The following is a 22,617-nucleotide window of genomic DNA, read 5'->3' as shown; positions in this document are numbered from 1 at the left end:
CTAATAGTTATAAAGTTTTCAGAGACAGTCATGAGTTTCAAGTTGATGGTGTTCTTTCAGCACAGATTTTCTTCTCCTAAGTGTATTTAGTTAAATAGGTGTTAACAAAAACAGAGTTGTAAACACCTGAATAACATGTCTCTTCTCATCCCTGTCAGGTTTCACTTCTTTGGTACTTTTGATGTTGTTGTCATTTCAATTAATCAGTTGGAATCTTCTAAGACAGACAAGCCCTGCATTTATAATAGGGGAAACAAGCAGATAACTTCTTTTGTCTTAAGGCATGTTTGTAACAGGGAGCATTTCACTCCTGTGCTCCAGGATTTGCATTTGTTGCCAGTTTGTTGCCTGGTGTGGTTTTAGGATGTTTGTTTTAACTTATACAATCATAAATGAGTGGGATCCTGGTTTCTTCAGAGACCTGCCTGTCTCTTTGTGTCATGTGATCGTTTTTGCAATCTGAGGCACTGAAGCTAATGCCCTCCCTGCATTTAATTGCGAGGGGGCTGCAGGCAGGGCTTCTTGAGTGTAAGGGCTTGTCTGCATGATTAAATTAATTTATCATTTTGGTTTGTACCAGGTTTATTTTGGTTTGTTTTAAATAGATTAGGAATCTGTTTAAACTGATCCAAAATAAGCCACTCTAACCCCTGGGGACAATGTCATTTCAAGACAAGTCTGTTTATAGTCACACCTTAAATTAAACCCGTTCAGTTCAACCTTTTTGTGTAGACAAGATCTAATTGGTGTCCTACCTCAGCATTCATCAGATCCCAGATGTTCTTACTTTCAGGTCACTGTGCCTGGCTTGCTTCTTTTGCCGTGATTGTTCTTGCATGTGGGAAAGCGATGAAAGCTTGGGTGTGGCTGATGGGGGGGACATTTGCAGGAGGTTAGGACACATGGTTTTGACCTGATTTGAATTGGTTTAATGTTGTAATACAATATTTGTCTGTGTGTTTGGAGTACAGGAAGGATTCATTTTAAAATCAAAGTAGATGAATAAAATTACATAAGCTCAGGGCAGCAAAATGCAGCCCATGGGTTTTTACAGTTTAGCCACCCTCTGATTTAATATCTGACTTCAGGTCCCAGGATGCAGTGCTCCACATCAATCTGAGCATTCTGGGACCTGTATGCTCCACAGGCTGCATTTCTATCTTAAGCTTGAAGCTGTTTGCAAACTGGTTTATTTTATCATAATTTCATGCAGCTTCTGGGCTCCTGGTAAGTTACCAGCACAGCCTTCAGTTGGCAAAATTTGGGCCTGCCTTGGGCTCTAGTTTTTGAAGATTCTCTAGTGCACTTTTCCTGCCATTTATGGGCTTACACTTTGCTCTGGGGACTCCAATGCTTTGAGCCAAGTTTTTAAATTACAGTCATTGCAAAGTCTCAAAAGCGTAGATAACAATTGTGGCTCCTTACAGTCAAGTTGAAAGGCCTGGGCATGACTTTGCCATAACATACACAGCCAAGCAGCAGTTGAAAGTCACTTGTTTAAAGAGGGTTATTGAGCTTTTCAGCCCCGACTGTCATTGTGTAAATGTCCTCAAGGAATCTCCTTCTGCAGCCTGCCTGCTTTGTACTTGCAAACCCCACGTGAGGCATACATGCTGCTGGCTTGGATTTATGTAAGGCCTGACACATGCTGCTGCACAGCACTTCCTGAGCAAGGTCCCTGATCTGAGCATTCTAAGCTTCAGCCCTAGTGCACGGATGCCAGTGCTGGTGCAAGGACCCAGATTTAAGAATCATTTGATAACCCGCTATTGTTTGTAATGCAATTGTGGTTGCTTGACAGCATCATGTCTATCACTGTTTGACTCTCTCTCTGCGCCCTTGCCCCCGCTTTGGATGGAGTTAAGCAGTCTTGCACCTCAGCAGGATAGGGAACATGAGCTGCTGCTGAATAGGCAGTAGGGGAGACTAACAGTTTTGTATACATTACAAATGCTTATTTCTCACTGCTACATTGAGTCTCTCAGATGATACAAAACTACTCAAGATAGTTAAGTCCCAGGCAAACTACGAAGAGCTGCAAAAGGATCGCTCAAAACTTCGTGACTGGGCAACAAACTGCAGATGATTCAGTATTGATAAATGCAAAGTAATGCACACTGGAAAACATAATCCCAACTATACATATAAAATGATGGGGTCTCAATTAGCTGTTACCACTCAAAAAAGTGATCTTGGAGTCATTGTGGATAGTTCTCTGAAAACATCCATTCAGTGTGCAGCGGCAGTCAAAAAAGAGAACAGAATATTGGGAATCATTAAGAAAGGGATAGATGATAAGATAGAAAATATCATATTGCCTCTATATAAATCCATGGTAAGCCCACATCTTGAATACTGCATGCAGATGTGATCGTCCCATTTCAAAAAAGATATATTGGAATTGGAAAAGGTTCAGAAAAGGGCAACGAAAATGATTAAGGTATGGAATGGCTGTCATATGAGGAGCAATTAAGACAGGGACTTTTCAGCTTGGAAAAGAGACGACTAAGGGTGAAATATGATAGAGATCTATAAACTCATGACTGGTGTGGAGAAATTTAAATAAGGAAGTGTTATTTACTCCTTCTCATAACACAAGAACTAGGGGGTCACCAAATGAAATTAATAGGCAGCAAGTTTAAAACAAAAAACAGGAAGTATTTTTTCACACAACACACAGCCTGTGGAACTCCTTGCCAGAGGATGTAGTGAAGGCCAAGACTATAACAGGGTTCAAAAAACAATTAGATAAGTTCATGGAGGATAGGTCCATCGATGGCTATCATCCAGGATGGGCAGGGATGGTGTCCTTAGCCTCTGTATGCCAGGGGAATGGACAACAGGGGATGGATCACTTGATGATTACCTGTTCTGTTCATTCCCTCTGGGGTACCTGGCATGGGCCACTGACGGAAGACAGAATACTGGGCTCGATGGACCCAGTATGGCCGTTCTTATATTCCCCCTTTCCAAATCAAAGCCTTTGTATTTGCATTTTATTGAAGATGGAGGTTGGCACTTTCAAAAGCAAAACATTCTTCACTGAATACACTGAGAATAGAGACCAAAAGCATTGTAAACATTTTCTATCTGGTCCTCTTTCTTAGGTGCACCAGGAGATGGCCTGTGACAGTCTTCATGAATCTCTTGCTGATTTCTCAAATTTTCTCCTTAGCATCTAAGAAACCTAATAACTTGCATTTATAAGAAAGGGGAAGACTGTTATTGGAAGTGGATGCAGCCAAGCAGGGAAGAGGCCCAGTGAGCCCCCTTCCTGGGATTCAGAGTCCAAGCTGCAACTTCAAAGTGCTGTCTGCACAGATGTTTTTACAGTACTAGGGCAAGCTCCACTACCCTGAGTCTGTTGAGCTGAGCTGGGAGGCTCGCTTCTGCTCAGACGAAAATGCTCTGTAGACATCCTCCTAGAGGCCTTGGTTTCCGTGCACCTGTAAATAAAAATATTTATACATCTAATCAAATTCTGTACCAGTTGTCTTCTCCAAAATGGTCCCCAGTTACTGATTCCAATTTTTGCATCTTTTCATTAGGTGCTTCACTGCCCTCTTTCTTAGGTCCAGTGTAATTTAGATGTGTGTTTGAGCACTTTGATTTTCTAGTCATTGATAGGGCCCTACCAAATTCATGGTCCATTTTGGTCAATTTGGTCATGGTCATAGGTTTTAAAAATAATAAATTTAATAATTTCAGATATTTAAATCTGAAATTTCATGGTGTTGTAATTGTAGAGGTCTTGACCCAAAAAAAGAGTTGTGGGGGGGATTGCAAGGTCATTGTAGGGGGGTTTGCGGTATCGCTATCTTTACTTCTATGCTGCTGCTGGCAGCGGTGCTGCCTTCAGAGCTGGAGAGCAATGACTGCTGGCTGGGATGAGCAGCAGTGCAGAAGTAAGGATGCCACCCGTACTTCTTCACTGCTGCGTGCAGAACTGGGCCCTCAGTCATGAGCCACTGCCCACTGGCTGACCAGCTCTGAAGTCAGCAGTGCAAAGATAAGGGTGGCACAGTATGGTATTGCCACCCTTACTTCTGTGCTGCTGCTGGCGGGGCTTCGCCTTCAGAGCTGGGCACTTGGCAAACAGCTGCTGCTCACCCAGCTCTGAAGGTAGTGGAGAAGTAAGGATGGCAATACCATGGCCCCTCTAAAATAACCTTGCGACTCCCTGGAACTCCCTTTTGGGTCAGGACCTCCAATTTGAGAAACGTTGGTCTCCCTTGTGAAATCTCTATAGTAGAGGTTAAAAACACAGAAAAGACCAGATTTCACAGGGGGAGACCAGATTTCATGGTCTGTGATGTGTTTTTCATGGCTGTGAATTTGATAGGGCCCTAGTCATTGAGCTGTCCAGGGGGCTATTTTCCTAGGCAGGAGCATGGAGACTAAATGCTTATTGTACCATTACTTTGGGCACACTGGTGCCAAGCTCAGGTGTAGAATATGAGGACTTTTTAGATCAGATTGTTGATACATAAAGTTTGATTGGTCTTTTGTTGATGAAAGGATCTGGATTAACAACCCTAGAGTCTGAAGTCCTCTCATTTGTCTGCATAACTGGTTATAACAGAGCCAGTGACAAGATAAGCATCCTGCATATTAAGCTTTGCCATTGTGCCTCAGCCCTAACCTAGAATACCTCTAGGGATCAGAGGAAAGTTCAGTCTCTATGGCCTATTCAATCTGTAGCTTCTCTGCTTAGACTCCTGACAAGGATGATGGTTGGCTTTTTTTTTTTTTTTTTCCTGAGGGTAGGTCTACTCTAAAAATGCTCCATCAGTGCAGCTACACCACTGTGGTACTTAAGAGAAGATGCTCCTACGCTGATGGGAGAGAGCTCTCCCATCGGCAGAATTAATCCACCTCCCTGAGAGGTGGTAGTTATGTTGACAGGAGAAGCTCTCCTGTCGACATAGTGCTGTCTGCATGGGAGGTTAGATCAGTAGAACTGTGTCGCTTAGGGGAGTGGATTTTTCACACCCCTGAGTGATGTAATTATACTGATATAGGCCTGTAGTGTAGACCAGACCTGATTTTCTGGAGACACTCAGGGTGGGGATGCTAAGCCAGTGAATTGTAGGTCGTTTGCCAGCTAGGATGTCTGGTGGAATTGGCAGCTCTGTTCCTCTTTCTCAGCCGTCTTTCCCCAAGTTGCAGGACTGTTTGAAAGGTTTGTGCAGACAACTCTGTGCAAACTGGGGAAATGATTTGGGATCACTTGTTCCTTAATGCTGATAATGCAAAGTCTGTTTGGAATGTACCTTAGTGCCTCCTGCCCTGCCCCACAAAAATAAATCCAGGAGGTGTTTTTCAGTTGATTGAGGGAGAGCAAATGTTTCTGGGCAAGGTACATTTCTTTAGTGTTGACAAGATCTTAGTCACACCTGACCTGAAGTCAAACCTGTGATCTAAGTGTGAGAGGCTTGGTATTGTCAATGTTGTGAATCATTTAACTCCTTTAGTGCTTTTAACCATGATAAATTCTGGGATTGTCCAGCCCAATACTTTTGCAGTCCTTCTTGCATGCTTTTCTCAGTCTTTTTCACAATGATCCTGAAAATATATCACAATTACCCAATCCCTTTGCACAGGCAGACAGCTGTAAGAGGCTGATTTCCTGGATGGCCTGTGCCAATCCTCTTCTGTGTTTGGTTAGGTAAATAATAATAATAACAACAATAATGCTTTGTACTTCCAAAGCTGCTTCTGTTTCAAGATCTCTGTGGTCTTTACAAACAATTAATTTAGCCTAGCAATACTTCTTCTGAGGTAGACAAATACGATTCCCATTTTTCAGATGGGGAAACTGAGGCTCTGAGATACGAAGTGATCCATCACAGCCTCAACAGGAAGACAGTATCAGATCTAGGAATGGAACCTGCATGTCTGATATCTCCCAGTCCTCTTCTTTACTATCTTGGGCATTGGTAAATTCCTGAGAAATAGTAATACTGTAGCACCAAGTTACCCATCTCTAGGCCCTGACACCTGTTCCATTATTGCATTATTGCATTCCTTTGAGTAAAGATGGTGAGGATGTGAAGAGTTTGTGCTCAGCATTCATTCAAAACTCAAGTAATGAGTATAGCAATGTGGGCAGGCTTGTGCAGGTGATGAGGCAGAGGCTATACTTCTGAGTAGCCATTACAGAGCATGTGATTCTAAATCCCTTCTATTGCGTGCCTTCTGAATGTGTTTGTGCTGCATGCTAAGGTCGATCCAACAAGAAAGTGTTTAAGCATCTGAACAGCAGCGTAAGAGTACATGTAACTAAGCATTGTAGAGGGTAGTCAAGATTGTGATAGTTTTCGTGACTTATTGTGTAGAAATATTAGATGTGCAGCAGAAACATAGAAATTATGTAATATTTGAGTTATTCAGGTTGGTTTGCTGATTGGGTTGATTAACATGGAAAAAGACACCTGTTTTTAAAAAATATTTGGTGTTTCACCTTTCTTTGGATCCTTTTCGGGAAAAAGTATAAGCTCATGGGACCTGATTTTTGCTTCACACATTGCTCTGCATCTGCTAAGTCAGGGTGGGCAAACTTTTTGGCCCTCGGGCCACATCTGGGTGGGAAAATTGTATACAGGGCCATGAATGTAGGACTGTGGCAGGGGGTTGAGGTGCGGGAGAGAGTGTGGGGTGTATGTGGGGGTGCAGTGTGCAGGAAGAGCTCAGGGCAAGGGGTTGGGGTGCGGGAGGGGGCTCAGGGCAGGTGGTTGGGGGATCAGAGCAGGGGCTGTGGAATTCAGGAGGGGGCTCAGGGTAGGGAGTTGGAGTACAGGAGGGGGTGTGGAGTGCCAGAAGGGGGTCAGGGCGAGGGGTTGGGGTGCAGGAGGGGGCACAGGGCAGGAGGTTGTGGTGCAGGAGGGTTGCGGGAGGGGGCTCAGGGCAGGGGGTTGGAATGCAGAAGGGGTGCGGAGTGTGGGAGGGGGCTCAGGGCAAGGGGTTTAGGTCCAGGAGGGGCTTGGGGTGTGGGCTCTGGCCCGGTGCCACTTACCTCGAGCGGCTCCAGGGTGGTAGTGGTGTGCAGCGGGGCTAAGGCAGGCTCCCTGCCTGCCCTGGCCCCGCGCCACTCCTGGAAGTGGCCAACATTTCCGACAGTGGCTCCTGGGGATGGGCTGGGGCAGGCGGCTCCACCGTGCGCTTCCCTGACCTGTGGTACCACCCCCGAAGCTCCCATTTGCCGCGGTTCACTGTTCCTGGCCAATGCGAGCTGCGGGGGGCAGTGCCTGAAGGCGGGGGCAGCGCATGGAGCCATCTGCCCCTCCTCCGCAGGGGCTGCAGGGACGCGGTGCCAGCCGCTTCCGGGAGCATCATGGGGCCAGGGCAGCCAGGGAGCCTGCCTTAGCCCTGCTGCTCCACAGGGCTGGCAATCCCGCAGGCTGGTTTGAAAGCCCTGACAGGCTGCATCCAGCCCACGGGCCTTAGTTTGCCCTCCCCTGTGCTAAGTAGATACCACTTAGAAGTCAGTACCTCTTCTTTCTCTTGTTTTTTCTTCAGTTTGACAAGCTGCTCTTTTTGCAATATGTCATCTTGAAGCTGAGGTATTAATTACTGTCTAAACTAGTCATCCCTATAGCAATTCAGATGACAGTGCTGTCTGCATAGAATGACAGTGTTTCCATTGCTAGCTTCTACAACACAGCTAGTAGCTGACAGAGACAGACTCATCTGCACAATATTCCAGTAGTGTAGGGAAAAGTCTCTGAGCTAGGAACGAGGATACCTTGAATTCAAGTCCTGCCTTTACTGGCCTTAGTTTTGATTTGTATGTACTTCTCTATTGTAATTAATAATGAAAGTTGTGACCTCAGCCCTGGATAGCTGTCAATTATAATGTACTGCACTCTATCCTTTGCAAATAAAATAATGGGGAAGTTATACAGGCCGTGTTAGAGGTAGTGGGGAACAGAACTGAAATGTAGCCATTCTGAGATGCTGCCTTTCAGATTGATCGATCCACATATATGTGCTTTGGGTATCCTGCCTTTAGCCACAACACTACGCTGCACTCCCAAAGCTAGGCATAGATATCTGGCACTTACCACTACAACAATATTGGCTTGAGCACCACAAGCACCCACCCCACCTTGGTACAATAGTTGGATCAGTAATGGGCAGTGACAGTCAAGGGGCCCAGGGTAATATTCACTTTCTGAGCAACCAGGCGGGGGTCCCACTAGGGCTGAGTGATTGTCCTTTAATGAATACTGGTAAACTGAGGCATGCCATACACTATTCAGAGAACCATAGCAGGAGAGACTCAGTGGGGGCCTGAACGAGGAGTTAACAAAGATGGGGAGCTGGACTTGGGGTTAGGACTAGAGTCTTGTCTCAGGAAGAGTCTATGACCTGTTTGCAGAGCCTTAGCAGAACCCAAATGAAGCATTTGGGGTTAGAGATATAGACCCTACAAGGCACTGCACAATCTGTTGCAGGTCAAGGAAGAGCAAGTCCCTATGTTGTTTGTCATGATTGTGGGAAGGCAGCACACGCTAAAAGGTGCGGCCCTACTGAGAACTTTTGTCCTTGGGAAGAAGGATAGTGGCAAAAGGAGAAAGCCTGGGTCCCCAGTAATGGACAAAACTGAGACAGTCCTGAGTGTGGAGCATCCAAATTGGGCAAATGGCAGCAGTGCTTAGAGTCTCAGCTAATTAAGAGAGATACCTTGGCTCCACACTCAGCCTGGGATTTTGAGAGCTTGAGGTCTTGTATAAGTGACTAGGAGAACCACGGCAGGCTCAGGAGCCTGAAACGACATGGCTGGAAAGGGAATTAAAGAGGTGCTCAGTTTAGTGTCTGTGAGTGCAAGAAAAAAAGCTGAAATTGAACTTCAAGGATCTGGAGGGCAGAGTATCAAACGGCTCTGGAAAATGCAGGCCTAGGTGAAGGGACTGGGCACTGAGGCAAAGACTCGGGAGGCCCAGACCAAGAAACTAAAGCAGAAGCATTCCCAGACTGTGGAGGAGATGACTGCATTGGAACCAAGCTAAATGTGTGCAAGCAGACCTTGGGAGAGAAATCATGCAAAGTGGTCAATTAGGTGAAAGTCCTTTTTCAGGATAAAAGGGACAAGCAGAATGAAGTAGGGACCTAGGTCCAAGATTAACAAGGGAGATACACACCAAGAGTGACAGTGCGAAGAGAAAGGATGGATGAAGTTACTGAGTGGCGTACTGGGTTAAGTAGTAACTCAGAGGTCTGAACCAGTCAGACAGCAAGCTGATTAGGTTAGCAAAAGACTGCGGATCTGGGGTTACAACTTAAGCAGGATGCAGGAAGAAACATACCAAAATCAGTGGATAAAAATAATCACTTTGGAGAGCAATGACGTGAAGGAAAAGAGGCACTTGCGGAAATGTACGTCTGCCTTGTGAGAGTAGGTGGCTCACCTGGAAAGGCGAAACTCCAGTGACAAGGCTGCATGGCAGGATTGCATGTCCCATAGACAGACTTGGCCACAGACAGAGCAGGGAAGGCTTGGCAGTGGAATTAGGTCCCCAGCAATCTGGAAGAAAGGCAGGAGGAGTTGCATAGCTGCTAGCCCAGGAAAAGAACTTCTTTCAGTGTGACGTGTTGGGACAAAGGCTTAGGAGAGAAAGGCGAAAGCCCTCTTCCCAAACCAGAGCTAGGCAGAAGCTTTGGACTAGAAGATGGAGCTAGAGCATCTCAATAAACAAATGTAAAATGTATAAAGATCAAGGGTTTAAAGAGATTCAGAGGTGCAAGGTTAGGAAGAATATCTGAGTTGGAGAAAGAAAGGGATGTGGCTTGGAACAGGAGATAATGGAAATGAAATAGAACCTGGAAGCTGAAGCCAGCAAGCTCTTGAGACTGGATGGAAAAGCTACACCTTTGAATGTCCTGGCAGCAGACAGCAACAATGGAGAGAAGAAGCCCAGCTGCACAGAACGCAGTCTAAAGCCCAGCAGATGTGTGACCAGAGCATTGAAGAACCCATGGAGATTTGAGATAAGCAGAAATAAGCAGTTGTCAGGTAGGGGGTCAATGCAGAGTTGTTAGTGGACAAGTTGTGCCTCTCTCACCATATTTCATTGAGAGAAACTGGCAGACCAACAAAGGAGGTGTCGTCCTCTGTAATTCACAGCTGCTTGTTGTGGCGTTCTGTTCCTCTCTTGTGGTGTCTGGGTGACGTATGGAGGCTGATAAGCCTGCTACAGTCTTGGTTAGCAGAGCTGGGTCCCTAAGCTGCTCCTGCTGTTAGATCCAGGGTTCCCAATCCAGGTTTGATCCTTGCTGCTTATAAGCCGCCCATGCAGTGCACAGCATTGCACCATGGACACAGAAGTGGTGTGCAGGGCGGGTGTGTCAGAGATTGCAGTAGCTCCTATCACTACCCAGCAGACCCACATAGTAATGGACTGGAGAGATCTGAAGAGAAGGATATTTCAGGCACCGGGCTGAAATCCTTGTACAACTTAGCAAACGGACAGATTCAGATGGTGGAGTGTCTTTGGAAGGTGGAAGATGCATGTTTCTCAAGGAAAAGAACCCTGGCACAGGCCACATAGAGTAAGCAGGAGCTGACCTGCCTCAGAATAGAGAGAATGGGAACCTGCAGTATTTGTGGCTAGAACAGGTGAAGTTGATTAAGCCCAGTACTGAAATGCTCCTGCACAGTCAGTTCATAGAGAACTTGAAGAGGCTGGAAGCTGAGATGCTTTAACGAAATAATTGGAATTGGTAAAGAGGAGAGAATTGGGTTACTTCAGGAGCTAGATCACCTGGCTGAAGGGTATACTGGCTGACCAAGAAACCTGTTCTGCACCAAATACCGTAGTGACTTCATGCTTTTTAATATAAATAGATCATCACATCTACTTGTTGCGTAGTCCATTCATTTGCAAAGTCATTCTGCCTTTTATTTGTTGAAGGACCTGGGGATTACAGTGGATGAGAAGCTGGATATGAGTCAACGGTGTGCCCTTATTGCCAAGAAGGCTAACGGCATATTGGGCTGCATTAGTAGGAGAATTGCCAGCAGATCGAGGGAAGTGATTATTCTCCTCTATTCGGCACTGGGGAGTCCACATCTGGAGTATTGCATGCAGTTTTGGGCTCTCCACTACAGAAAGGATGTGGACAAATTGAACAGAGTCCAGCGGAGGGCAACAAAAATGATTAGGGGGCTGGGGCATGATTTATGAGGAGAGGCTGAGGGAACTGGGCTTGTTTTGTCTGCAGAAGAGAAGAGTGAGGGGGGATTTGATAAGTCTTCAACTACCTGAAGGGGGATTCCAAAGAGGATGGAGCTGGACTGTTCTGAGTGGTGGCAGATGACAGAACAAGGAGCAATGGTCTCAAATTGCAGTGGGGGAGGTCTTGGGCAGGTATTAGGAAAAAGTATTTCACTAGAAGCGTGGTGAAGCACTGGAATGGGTTACCTAGGGAGATGGTGGAATCTCCATCCTTAGAGGTTTTTAAGGCCTGGCTTGACAAAGCCCTGGCTGGGATGATTTAGTTGGGGTTGGTCCTGCTTTGAGCAGGGGGTTGGACTAGATGACCTCCTGAGGTCTCTTCCAGCCCTAATCTTCTATGATTCTAAGTTGCTGTTAAAGTTTTCCTGAATGTGAGTCTGATGAAATTGGGGTATATGTATTGTTTTCAGTATCTGTTGGAGGTGGAAGTCAAATCTCTGTGGAGTGCTGGAGTGTGTTATTGACAGCGTCATAGGTGATGTGTAAATTGCCAGGAGTGCAGGAGACTTTTTTCTTTTGTTTTCTGTAGTGTGTATCCTGATTGCAACATTAACGATAGCCTATTAAGTTTGTGTCTGTATTGTTAGCATGATTTCTTTTAAAACTTGCACCTGTAGAATAATTTTAGCTGCTACTGTATCTTTCAGAGAACTGGAATAAAGGGCAAGCACAATATCAGTTTATCCTGGAGATTTTAACTCCTTAGTGTGAAATTTAATTTGCAAGTAGTGGACTGATGATTCCATGTGCTCAGCATTTTAACACTGTAGTATAGTTGATTGTTTGTTTAGTGTTTAACAAACCTTTTCTGGGTAAGTAGTTTATTTAGTGCATGGTGAACGTGACTGTATATTCTATATTAGGGATTTAGGTTTCTTATCTGAGGAACGTGATGCAGCATTGCCAACCCCAAGCATTCAAAAATTGAGTCCGTCCTCTTCCCCCCTCCCCTCCCCAAATTATGAGATTTTAAAGAATAACTATTCAGTCCTTTTTATTTGTCTTCTAAATTTTGAAAGCTTTTAGGGTTCATGTTTTCCAGCTTTTCTCTGCAATCATAAGGACTAGGGGGAAAAAAGAAGCTGAGATTATTACTTACAGGGCTCTAGAAGCTGAGGCTATCAGAAAAGCACCAAATATTGCAAGATTCACAATAAAATCGTGCTTTGGCAACACTGGAGGTATGAGAAATTAATGCTACAAATCAGATGTTTACTACAGTGTAGATGGGCAGTACTGCTGATGATTGGTATAATGTGAATGGACCTAACATATTTCATTTCCAGATTTTTATTTGTGAACACTGCATGAGTTGGATATTTTGTTCAGTGTGTGTGAACTGGAGTAACAGCAGTTCTCAAGTTCTTTCCATTTATACCCCAAAGGAACTGAACAGATCACTAGGACTGAGGAGAATTATTCCTGGTTGAAGCCTAGTTGGTGGGGGTGAGAGTGGAGGGAGAGGAAAGACTGCAAGTGTCTGCATAGAGAATTATCTTGAAAATCAGAAATAGGGTATAAATCCTTAGTCTCACAAATCGTGGGTAGGTTAGCCATGTAAATCACTTTTACATAATCAAAACCAGGGGGAGCACTGCCTCTTAAAGGAGAAATTTAATGTAATTTACCTTATTTCAGCTTAGAAAACTTGTTTGATTTAGTCTGATATTTTTATTAGTGCAGGTTTTAAAAGACCTGGTCCTCCATTGTTGCACAGATGTTAACAAACTGAATGTTGCTTGTTGGGAAATGCTAAGTAAAATACTGTTTGACTTGATGAAATATTTTCAAATGTCACTTACCTCAGTCAGAAACTAATTAATATCTTTGGCTTCATTGGGACACAGTATGCTCCTTAATGTCTTAATTGTCAAGAATGTGACTTGCTACTGCAAGACCTATATTAGCAAAATTGTTTGACTGGATTTGCAAAGGTATCCAAGGAGTTGTGACTGCTTTATTTTTATTTTTATTAACACGACAATGAAACTAACACTCATAAGCTGATTCCCTCTTGACCAGATCTGGCCATTGATTGATTTCTTTCTTGGCATTTTGGACAATACAGAGCTGTTGTAAATGCATGGGATGTAAATGAAGGAGATTGAGATGACTGCACTTCTTGTTAGTTTCTCAGGATAACACTTTGCCCATGAAACCAGTTTTATTCAGAATTTTTAGACTCTAATAATGATAATTGAAACATGTGACTTTTAATAGTTATGCAATTCTGTGACTTCCAGTGAATGAACTAGTACTTATCTTTTTTGCTTTAGGCTTTCAGATAAACTTCTGTGAAAAGGCACAAAGTAAGCTACAAATTTTATAGTATTATGCTACTTTTATTTTTATTTTTTTATATCCGTCTTGGTTCTGGGAATGTATCCACTGTTGTTCCAACTAACCAACCATGGCAATTATACATTGATTGAGCTTTCATTTTTCATATTGCTTAAAAAGTAAAAAAAACAAAACAAAACAAAAAAAACGCAAATGGTTTTCTGTTAGGCCACTGGTTGTAAAAGTTTTACATGCCTTTTACACTTACATGTCTGTAACAAGTGAATAATGAACTAGAGGTACACAGATAGTCCTATTATTCATTGGAGTATGAATCAGGTGGGATTTGACTTTGAATTGCAGCTGCTTTATTAAACTAGAAGTGTTCCTCAAAGAACACTGTGCTGCTTATGTAACTTTATATTAAGAAAAATGAATTAAGTTAAACAGTGCAACATATTTGGATCTGAGCACCTAAAAAAGTTCCTTGTGTAGGTAATGGTCACATTGATATTGATTTGGATCATTGTTACTATCTGTGCACCTCTGTGGAAGGAGGGGAGTAATGTAGATAACTTCCTAAACTTGGCTGGCTATTTCAATTGAGGCTAGACTTTTGGAAGGTGAGACTAAAATCAGTCATTGCAAAGCAATTTTTGATGACTAATGGAAGCTCTTTAGGATTAATTTTTTTTTATTGTTTCTCTCATGGCTTTTCATACTTTGCATTGCTATGTCACTCAAATCACAGTACCCTTCACAATTGCCTGTCACGAGTTAGTGGAGTTTTATTGGAGACCAAAACATAGTTTTGATGGCACCTCTATTTGGTAAATGTTCTGTAGTTCAGTAAAAATCCACTCTGCATCTCATTCTGCATTTTAAATATATATCTTTAATTTTTATTTGCACTTGATGAATATGCATATTTATTTTAACTGAAGTCAGAAAAATAGAGTTAATTGCTAATATTCAATAATTGGTGTCTTGGAATTTAAAGACTGATATCCAGTATACATGCTCGCTAGAAAAATGAATATAAACTAATTTATTTTGAGATGCTCTAATGAGAATATCCTGCATTGTGGGTTGACAGGGTTTATATGTCTGTTAACTGCTATTTGCAGACCACTGCGTCTCTGTTTGGAAAATTTTTACAAGGCATGCATCTGATGAAGTGGGTTTTAACCCATGAAAGCTTATGCCCAAATACATTTGTTAAGTCTCTAAGGTGCCACAAGTACTCCTTGTTCTTTTTGCTGATACAGACTAACACAGCTACCACTCTGAAACTTTTTACAAGAGGTACACTTACAAAGATTCAGTGGATAGCAGGCCAACTTATGTCACCACTGTGCCAGTGGGAGTGAACTGGAGAACAATGCATGTCCTTTAACAATATGGTTTGTCCTAGAGTGTGGCAAATTCTAAAGTTCCTCTGGAAAAAAGTGTTTTCAAATCCATTTTATAAAATAAAAAATTTACACAAAACTTAGGTAAAACTCCCAGGTATTCAGTCTTCCTAGTGAATGCCTAGCTGATTGCTGCTCAGATCAAAAAATGTTTTCTTAAAAACCAAACAAGCAAACTGATCCCCCCCCATAACGTCTGGTTAGTTTACTGTGATGATAAATGGGTGTTCCTGGACCACAGGTGAAAGAGTTTGTTACACAGGGAATTTGTTTCTGAGAAAAGCTGGCACGCTAAGTTCTGACATCAAACTTGACATTTTAGGAAAGGTTGCCTTAATATTTGCTCAGAACATTGTCCTTAATCTTGTGTCAGCCTCTTACAGATCCTCTTCTGTACCATGGACCCTGAAAACTTTCTGACCAGAAATACCTCTGCAGAGTTTTGAATTTATTTATTTATTTCTGTATTTCTCTACTAGGGACTCTTGCATAAACCCAGGATCTTTTTTCAGTCCACTAGCTCCAACTTCTTATTCCCCACCTGCAACCAGAATGTTCATGGGAAAATAATCTTTTCCACTAGACGCAGTCCTGCTGTGTCAGAGGAGTCTGGCTTTGTGAAGGGAATAAGCAGCTCTGAACTCTTAAACAGAACACAAGTCCCTGATAATGAAATGAAACAAAAGTATGGGCTCTGCCAGCAGAATGGTATGTATGCAGAGCAAGGGTCATTCCAAAATTTCACAGGAAGCACAAGCGTGCAGACAAAGATCTCCATTAGTGAACTGATGAGAGGACCTCAAAGAAGGAAGTTGTCATTTTGTCCCCTGAAGGAGTTGAGAGCTTCTCAGGTAGGAATATGCTAAACATAGAGTAAATCATTGAGTAAGAGGGAGACATCTTTGCCAGCCCAGTGGAATAAAATATCATCTAAGAGCTTGGAAAAAATCATCTGGGCTGTGTTTCTATCAATGACATATGTACTGTGTATGCCAAACATCTCAGGAACACAGTGCTAGGTCAGCCAGTGGGGACTCCAGAAGAAATTAAAGTTTTCTTTAAAGTCATGTTACTGTATGTTTGAGGTCCATTAATTTGGGTGAAAGCTGTTTTGTATCTGCGTCTGAAGGCTGAAATGTGATTTAGTACGATCTTCTTTGGCAGTGATGTGCACTCACCTTGGATAATGGAGACAGTCCCCCTAGTATATTGTTGAGATGGAGGATGTAGGGGTATCTGTTGTGAGTTGCTATGTGGAGAATTTACAATGTAGTGTCCCAGTTGTGCAAACACTTACACACGTACATAACATTAAACCCGTGAGTAGTCCCATTAAAGTCAGTGCATCTGCTTACATATTTAAAGATTTTGCAGGATCAGTACCTAGCAGCAAATACAGAGGCATTCACAGGGGCTGAACTCAAACCTCTTGCCTGTTTATCAAAGAACCTTAGTTCATCTTTAAATGCAGGTGGAAAATAATAGAAGTGGATTAAAAATAACTGATCTGTATTCAGAACATTTTACTAATGAATAATTATCCAGGTAGATCTTTGGGTTCCTGCACACTCATTTGTTTCAATCATTACATATATAGGAAATGTTGGCAAAAAAATAATTTTGAACTGAAAACTTCACATGTAAAACTACCTTGGAAGCTTGTTACATCTGGCAAAAAGAGCAAGGCCAACAAATGGGTTTACCTGCCTCCTTAATCTTGATCAGTCCTTGGAAAATTGAAAGTGATTTTGATCTTAGGCAAATTAAAATATGAATATTAAGATTACTGCTAGTATCCATTCTTGAAATGAATTCAGTTGGCTTACATAATTCAGTTCCTAATTGTTGCCATAGGGAGACAAAATATGAAAGGCTCAACAGTCTTCAAAGGGAAGTGTTTGAAGAGTCTAAATCCTGCCACACTGTAGACTTCTAAATAAATTGTACACAGCCCTCTCCACCTTGGAAATCTGTATACTAAAATGGGGAAAAAAATTAGTTCGTTGAGAATGGGGGAGGAAAACCTCTAATGTATTTTGTTGAGACAGAAGTTTTACTGTTAGCACAGCAGGCCCTCTGAGAGAAGATGCTTAGAAATACTTAAGGGTAAATATCGGTGTTTATGTACTTCTGACAAATCATTGCTCATCATCTGTGGGGTATTTTGTGCTGAAAGGCGTTTGGGCTTGTGAGGTGAATATTTTAATAAATGAAGTAAGTGAGTATTTAAAATATCAAGGGAACTTTTTGACCAACAGAATTTGCTAGGTGTCATAGTTTCAAAAGAAAATAAGTTTAGTGTGTAGTAAAAATAGCAGACAACTGAAATGAGTGCTTCCCATTATAAACACTGATTTTTAAATGGTGACAATTTTGCTCACTTAAACTTACCATTAAAATAGTTTCCATATGTATTTTCTCGTCAAAATTGGGTTTAGAAGAATGTTGGCAGAAATATTAGCTGAATATTTTGGGTGCATGTTTAGCAAAAATGTCATGTCCTTTTAGAATTGAGAGTGTGTGAAAACATTTCAGTTGTTCTGTGATAGTCTTTGAGCAGGTAAATAATATCTGGCTTGTGCATAAATTTTTCAGAAGTGCTCTGCACCCAGCAGCTCCATGGAGCATTAGAACTGTTGGCTTTTGAGCACTTCTGAAAATCTGACCCTATTTTTTTATGAATACAATATAAGAATTAAATAAGAGGTAAGCTAATTGAATGTACAGTTGTATTACAGCATTCTAGTTTGTTAGTCCTAAATAGCACACAGCCCAGCTTCTCCTTCTCCTTGGCCTCCTTGCAGATGAGCAACAATTTATACCGCGGATCTATTTTTCTGCCAAAGAAACACAAATTGGACTGTTTATTTGCAGATGTTCTTTCAGTTTTGCATGCTTGAGGGTGGAAAGCTGAAGCAAATGGATATTGATATTCCATGCTGGGCAAAAGTTGTGCAATCTGAGTTTATTTGCAGGTTCTCCCTTTTGAATCCGTGAAGTAGACTCTTGAATTACTGTTCGCAAAAAGAAAAGGAGTACTTGTGGCACCTTAGAGACTAACAAATTTATTAGAGCATAAGCTTTCGTGAGCTACAGCTCACTTAGCTCACGAAAGCTTATGCTCTAATAAATTTGTTAGTCTCTAAGGTGCCACAAGTACTCCTTTTCTTTTTGCGAATACAGACTAACACGGCTGCTACTCTGAAACCTGAATTACTGTTGTATACCTACAGAAATTGGCAATATTTGATCTTAAATTCCCCACAATCCTTTCACAGTATCTGTTTGTTAAATTCAATATATGTGCTGCACCCTTAAGAATTTCAGCTCTGCCTACTTTGGTGCTTTGTTTAAACTGTGGATTGCTGACTGAGGCAGATGAGAGAGTAGTTTTCTGCTGAGCTGCATGTTAGACACCATTGTGCTAACCAGTCTTACTACTAATATTACTTGATGAGGGGGAAAGCTGCAGTGTGATCAACTTCCTGATCTCCAAAAAAAAATAAATCCAACTTTTTCTTTCCCAGCAGCTTGTGCCAGCAGCTTCTGTCTTGTGCACTCAGGCACAGCTCCAGGAAGAAACTGAAAGCAAGATTGATCATACAACTTCTGTTTCCCCAGAGAAAGATAGCCTGTTTCCATTTCCCTTTGCATTTTTCTCCAAAGATGATATCAAAAATATTAAAATCCTCCGAATACCAAGCAGCAGGGTCCAGTTGAGGCTGAGTGCACAGCCTCTCACCTTCAGAAGCCCTAAAGTAGATATCTGTTTGCTCTCTTGCTGTGTTGAAACTGTGAGAAGGGGAGAGGCCTGTTCTTTTATACACTTTTTCCATTAACCACTGTTTGCTGATAAGTATGTGTGTGTGGAAAGTCAAAATGAAAAACATTCTGTCTTCAAAAGCCAGGAAAGTGGTCAAAAGACCTTTTATAGTTTTATCTGCATTTTGTCTGTTTCTGGGGTGATTGTTTAAACAATTTGAAGTACATCTCCTTTGATAATTAAGGTAGTGTTCCAATTTAACTTTATTTTTCCTGGTTGAGAAGCTGTGGAATTTGCTCAAAGCTGTTAGAAGTGTTGTCGTCATCATCAAGAATTCTTTTTCAGGCTATCTGTTTTCAATTTTTGCTACTTTGTAGATTCCTTCTTTAATACTACATCTTTCCCATATTATCTGATGCACTGTATTGTATTTATAAATTACCAGTCACCATAGAACCATCTTCCAAAAGCCTTCACACGTGGTTCTAAACGGCCACTTCTCAACATGTCTAGATGGCACCACAGAACAGTTAAACATTCCTGTAGTAAAAATATAAACTTTTTGGTAACATTTTAAGGCTGTTTGTTAGTTTTAACATTTGTATGTCTGAGTTTGAATTCTTCTTCTGTTCAAAGTTTATATAACTCCAATGCAAATGAATTGGATAGCGCTTACTGACTTTTTCCACCCTCAAGTTCCATAGCAAGGAGGTTACAAAAAGCCATTAGGAGACTGTTCAGCAGCCAGTCAGATCCCCAGCTGGTACTCTGTCATTTACATTCAGATGTAAAGCATCTGTTGTTTGGGAATTAGGGACAATTGGAGGAGGCTAGGAGTGGAGGATTCAATCTAGACTGTGCAAGCTCTAAAAGAAATTGAGGACACGCAAGAAGCTGGAAATTGGAACAAGAGCTGTCTTCTGATGCAGTTGTTTTTTTAGGGGATTTAGGAGGTGATAATTTCCTAAAACTGAGGTTAGAGCTGGAATTCTGTGTGTACCAGGATAAAGGTCTACCCTTGCTTACCTTTTGTTGGGGGAATTGGTTATATTTGAGCACAAGATGGTGTGTTCCATGGGTTTTAGATTTGGAGATCTTCTGCACTGATTGTGTCAGTCAGTGAAATCAACTTACTAGATCTTGCAGTTAGACAGGAACCCTAATAGCTGCCTTCACCTTTTTCTTGACCAGAAGTGAATGTTGGAGGAACAGTAAATCTTATTGAACTAGATCCCGGAAGAAGAGAATCCAGAGCTCTTAACAGAAGTGCTACCTGCAGATTGCAATTTATATTTCTAGAGCCAAAACCTTCAAGGTGTCTCATGTAGACATCTTCAGAAGCACATTGGATTTTTAGTCCTCTGCAACTTGCGTAATAGGAAAACCATTAAATCCCTATCTTCCTGCCTTGGTTTGCAGAGTGACCTGACACTGCAAGCTGCACTCTATTATTATGTATCCGATGAAGTGAGCTATAGCTCATGAAAGCTTATGCTCAAATAAATTTGTTAGTCTCTAAGGTGCCGCAAGTCCTCCTTTTCTTCTATTATCTATAAATAGAAATATTTGAATAAGCTTTAAGACCAGTTGTGATAATTCCTTTGTTCCCAATTAGTTTCCATTCAGGGTGCCTTTTTTCCTTGCACTTTACTTTATTTACCTCATTAACAACTTGAGAGTTCTGTTTGCAAAGCTGCAGTAACTGTAGAAACTGTACAGTGTCCTATGTTTGAGACTCAAACAAAAGGCCTCTGATAGCATCTCACAATGACTGACTCTTCCATGCCAAAGAGCTATGTGAAACAATCCATTTTGTTTCTTGAAACTTTGTATCGGGGAAATTTGTGCATTTGAACGTAGACTAAGCTATCATTTTCAAAGAGAATGAAAAAGCCCGGTGGCATAGATGCATACTCACAGAAATCTGTAGTTATGGTGACAGCCAGTTATATACCCCAATTTGGAATGGAGGACAGTGCCACAAGACCTCAAGAACCATCAGTACCATCTATGAATTCTAAGGGAGAACAGTGACTGAAAGCTATCGTATCCTATTTCCAGCCAGATTGAGAGCACCTTGATATGTTGATTTATAAGTAGCTAGTCAAATCCTTCCAGATATGCAGTGCAGCTATAGAGCAGCAGGAAGCACTATTGAAATGCTGTTTGTTTCTTGATGGTTAAGAAGAATGTAGCAAATTAGATCTAAACTTATGTATAGTCTCCAAAAATATCAAAGGGATGTTTGTGAGGGAGCTTCCCCAACTTTGAACAGACCATAAGTTACTTTGTTGTTTGTGAGAACTGTGCATTCCCAGTAAAAGTGTGATTTGGAAGTCCATCAGCTCCTGAGCTAGTAATGACCAAGTAAATAAGACCTGCTTCTGAACCAAGGCTCACTACCCCTACATACAGGGACCTTCCGAGCTAAAGAGTGAGTGTGTGGGCTCTTTGCCTTCAAGACCTGCGACTTGAATGACAACAATGACAGCATTATCATTTGACAGACCACAAGGAGCTAGAAGTCCCAGGGATAGGTCACCCACCTGAGCTTCCTTTAAGAGGAAAACCTCCATGTGAAACTTCTTCTGAGACTTCATGGGCCAGAACAGGTTCCCACCGAAGTTTAGTCTCAAGCTGGTTCCAACCATATGGCACGAAAGCACCTGGTTCCAAAAACCAGAACTTTAGGAAACAGTACGACACTGACCCTGGAACTATTTACTTCTGTGGTTCCAGCACCAACTCTTTTGGCACCAGAACAAAGTTGATCAGAACAGTGCACCATCACTGTAGTGGAGATTGCTACACCATCTTGACAAGACCCAGTTCCTGCACAGCTGTCTATTCTGTGTGGCACTGTTGAGATACTTGGCACTGATGGACCTGCAGATGTGCCTAGAACCTCAGTCCCCCTTGCTCTTGACCTCAGCACGACAGTGAGCACCAACTCTATCTAGTAGCGCAGCACCATTGGTTCTTAACACACCGAGGGCCAGTGCACCAATCGCACAGCCAGACCTGCTGCGCCAAGTTGCGTCCTTCATGGTGCCATTCATTCAGATGCCCCACCAGCCCCTCCCAGTTCTGCACAGCCACAAGTAGAAGAGGAGGTAGTGGAAGAGCAGGTATTGAAAAGTGAATTGCTGCACTGGTGACCCTTTCCTCCCCTTACCCTGATGAGTCCCTGTTGCCACACACAGCCCCACAAATGGACAACTATAAGGGTTTCCAAGACCTATTAAAAAGGGTGGCTGAGACCCTCCAAATCCCTATTGAGGAGATGCAAGAACAGACACACACAAACTGGTAGACATGCTTCAAGTTTCCACAGTAGGCAAGATAGCCCTCCTAGTTAATGAGGTCATTATGGATCCAGCCAGAACCTTGGGGCAGACATCTGTCTTGGCACCATCTATATCCACTTGGGCAGATTAACAATATCAGGTGCCTCCTGAGGGTGTGGAATTCGTTTACACTAACTCTATCCCATCCTCCCTCAAAGTCACTGTTGCAAACAAAAAGGCAGAACAATTCAGACCCACACAAAAGGAAAAAGAGTAAAGAGTCTAGATTTATTTGTCTGGAAAGCCTACTGTGATGCGAGAAGACCAGGTGCCACCTCATGCCAAGGCCCAGAGGTCTCAACTGAACAGTGACAAATACATAGTTGGAATCCGTCTGGATCACTGTGTGTTAGTATTGTTAAAATAGGTATTGGAGTTATACAAATGTGCTTTGTGTTGAGACTTTTATGGAATGCTTGTAAGTTTCTGCATGCATTGGTCTTACTTATAATATCTGTATCCCATGTTATAAGGCAATATTTTAACTGGTGACTCTCTGGCTGTAAATCACAAGACAGGAGAGAAGCATTAACGAGTGTGAAATAGTAGTTTCCAACAGGAGCTGTTATTTCCTGCCC

General features: G+C 42.3%; 1 protein-coding gene across 1 annotated transcript in view; it reads left to right on the top strand.

Annotated features, from left to right (window-relative positions):
* MAP2K4 (mitogen-activated protein kinase kinase 4) overlaps positions 1-22,617 on the top strand; it is a 173,185-nt gene that overhangs the window by 14,085 nt on the left and 136,483 nt on the right. Inside the window, 1 exon segment of the mRNA XM_038371210.2 lies at positions 13,514-13,546. Within this exon segment, the coding sequence (XP_038227138.1) occupies positions 13,514-13,546 (33 nt within the window).

Source organism: Dermochelys coriacea, chromosome 14 (genome assembly GCF_009764565.3).
Source record: "Dermochelys coriacea isolate rDerCor1 chromosome 14, rDerCor1.pri.v4, whole genome shotgun sequence".
Classification (NCBI taxonomy): domain Eukaryota; kingdom Metazoa; phylum Chordata; order Testudines; family Dermochelyidae; genus Dermochelys; species Dermochelys coriacea.
The sequence above is the reverse complement of the archived record's forward strand: the minus strand, read 5'-3'. Positions and strand labels throughout refer to the sequence as shown.